The 3071-nt window shown below is 42.4% G+C and overlaps 1 protein-coding gene across 1 annotated transcript in view; it reads left to right on the top strand.

Annotated features, from left to right (window-relative positions):
- Positions 1-737, top strand: part of LOC107119675 (25-hydroxyvitamin D-1 alpha hydroxylase, mitochondrial) — a 14113-nt gene extending 13376 nt beyond the window's left edge. Inside the window, exon 9 of the mRNA XM_015422225.1 lies at positions 566-737. Within this exon, the coding sequence (XP_015277711.1) occupies positions 566-679 (114 nt within the window). The 3' untranslated portion in view covers positions 680-737. The remainder of the gene's footprint in view (positions 1-565) is intronic.
- Positions 738-3071: the final 2334 nt, after the last annotated feature.

Raw genomic sequence — 3071 nt, forward strand, 5'->3', positions numbered from 1 at the left:
AGTACAAGCAGCAGGCTAGGGGGGTGGAGTGCACTCAGACCAAATCAAGTATGGAGGAGGAGCTGGGAATGCGCACCAGGGACAGATGGTAGACCGGAGGTGGGATGGCCAGTGGTGGAGCAGCCACTCTCGGTTGCTGTTCTGCTGGGTGACCCCATGATGTTTTCAAGACCGTTGCTTTGGGCATAGCAGTCCCAGTTTTCCTTGGTGGATGCTTGTGCTGACCCTGCTAACTTACTGGCTGGAACAGGCAATTGGCTCCATTAATTAATTTAATGTAATTAATTAAATTAGCTGCCGTGCCCCATTTTGGTTCCCCCCATGAAAAAATGTCCAGCTACGGTGCTGGGCTTCACCTTCCCCCCACCACCACATATGGCTTTCCTAACCTGAAATGACACTGGATGGCACTGGATTACTCTTTTTAATAATTACTGGATTACTCTTTTTAGTTCCCCTCCTCAGCGGGGAGGGTGGGATATAAGTCAAATAAATAACAACAACAAATTAAAGCTTTGACTCAAAGGGTACTAAAATGTATCCTCTTTTTCTTTCTGCATTTAAGATCTTGATGCATTTTGAAGTGAAGCCAGCACAAGAAGGACATGCTGTGAAACCCATGACACGCACCCTCTTGGTACCCGAGAAGGAGATCAGTCTCCAGTTTCTGAGCCGCTAATGGGGGCTTGAAGCAGAACTACTGACCTGAGCATCCCCAACAAGACACGAAAGAACACAAGGCCAAGAGGGGAAATTGCCTAGTAGGCTGGAGTGAAGCTGATTTTCTGAATGTCTTGGCTGGACACTCAGAGACTGACTGGAGCAGAATCTGTGACAAGGAGAAGAGTTCAACCTTGTTCCACTGACCACAATGTGCTCAAGGAGTAACCAAGGTTGTCTGTAACATGTTACACTGTCATAGGTCTCAAAAGTGAGGTCTGTGGCCTGCTTTGCTAAAGAGGACACCTTCAGTGCCAGAGCTTTTCCACTGTAGAGGGCTCACATATACCTGAAGTATAAGAGCAATGCCAGGAAGAGCAAGATGTTCTGAGCACATGTGCTCTCTTGGTTGGTTCCCAGGACTTACCAGAATCAGATTCAAGACTGAGACTATTGGAATTGTGTGCACTTGCATACTACACCGAAGCTGTAAATGTGAAAGCAAGTGTGAATTCACATATGTATTTTCAACACTCCATTGAGTCATGACTTGCAAAATCCACTTCAGCTGAGGTGGTCCTCTCTTTTAGCTGTGAGTTAGTGAACGGCATTTTGCAGGGATCTCCAATGTGGTGCCCAACATTGTGTGTTTCCTGGTTCCCACTTGATTCATCCCCCCCCCCCAAATACCTCTTTTCTAAAGCAAACAGCTAATCTTGTTTTTCTTCCACCTCACTGGAGCAGATGGTGCTTCAAAAGACCATGGGCAGCATCAGCTGTAGGTCCACCAGAAGTGCCCATGTGGAAATAATTATTCCCATCATAGGAGGATGCTTAGCTTGAAACTTCCCACTGTTTTGTGTCAGCCATTTTGTGATTCCCTCCTGTGTCAGACATTTTGTGGTTGGCTCTGCCTTCCATGGCAGCCATTTTGTCTAAGTGCCTATTACCCTTTCCCCAAAATTCCAAAAGTGCCAATAAAGTTGGGGAGTCCTAAGGATGCCAACTTTTAGAACTGGTCCCTCGAGCGGTCCCTTTAATACCACTTTTATCTGCAAGTGATTGTCAGCTGATGTGATTTGCCTCCATGCCATGGAAAGCTCCAAGTGCTCATTTTTGCACCTTAGATGTCTGTTAAAGGGACAGGATATTTTTTTTCCTGGCCAGCTGGCAACCTTATTGAGGACCCCTGGCATGCTGGATGCAAAATCAGGCAGGGTTACCAGATGTCCTTTTTGTGTATGTGTCTATTCTCTTTTGAGCTTTTTAAAAAAACTGATGAAAATGTCCTCTTCTTGGGTTAGGAGACTGAGCCTGTTTTGTCCTATAGTTCCCCAGTGGAGGCAAGCTTCAGCTTAAACAGTAGGGGTATTTAAAATGAGATTTGTCATAGTGATCAGTTGTCTGAAGTAGTCAGTCGGGAAATAAGTCCTCTTTTTTGTTTTTAAAAACATGGTAACCCTAACATCAGGGAATGTCAACATGCCCTTTTCTGTGATTATTATTATTTTGTTGATAGAGCCCTCCTCACTTGTTATGTACAGGAAAAAAGTAAACATGTCTGGAAGCCTTACATGTCCTCAGTCAGGTGGAGAAAGCCTGGTGAAATGCCAAACTTCGTCTCCTATCTTGTGCTTGAAACAAGAACTGGCTCAGTATCGCAGTCCTCAGCATCTCTAGCAAAAGATTATCCAATAACAGAAATCTTTCTGTACTTGACTACAGCCTCTGCTAGTCAAAGCAGAGACAAAACTGAGGCAGGGGACTTGGTATAAGGGGACGTCATATATTAGTATTAGAAAACAAGCAAACACAAATGATTCAAAGTTGGGTTAGATATACCCTGTCTGAGAATGTACAATTACTCTTTTTCATATATATGTATATGCCAAGTTTTTATTATTAATATTATGGTAATAATCATTCATATTTAATACATATTTATACTTATGTAGCCTATAATTTATAAAAGTTCTTCCTGCAAGGTGGCAGAAGCTGTTAAAATGATTAATTATTTTTTTCAAAGTACATTACGCTTTTCTGTATTTGAAACAGCTGCTACAATCAGAAACGTTCACTTACTGCCGTTTCTTTGGTGCTATGTTAAAATGTTATTTATTGCCTTTGAATAATAAATACAAACTATTTTTTACTAAAAAAAAAAGTAAGGAAACCTGGCTCATTTGTCTGCGATATTGGGACTGAAACCAGAGAAGGAACTGTGGGTGGGTGACCTTTCTGCACTACAAACTTAAAACTGATTTAAAAATCTTCCCAAGGGAACTCTGGAATTACAGTTCAGTGAGGGGAAGCTAGAAGAATTGCAGTGCAGTCCTAAACAGGGTTACACCCTTCTAATCTTATTGAATTAGAAGAGTATAACTCTGTTTAGGATTGCTGACCTAAGAGAA

Source organism: Gekko japonicus, unplaced genomic scaffold (genome assembly GCF_001447785.1).
Source record: "Gekko japonicus isolate JY-2015 unplaced genomic scaffold, Gekko_japonicus_V1.1 scaffold459, whole genome shotgun sequence".
NCBI lineage: Eukaryota > Metazoa > Chordata > Lepidosauria > Squamata > Gekkonidae > Gekko > Gekko japonicus.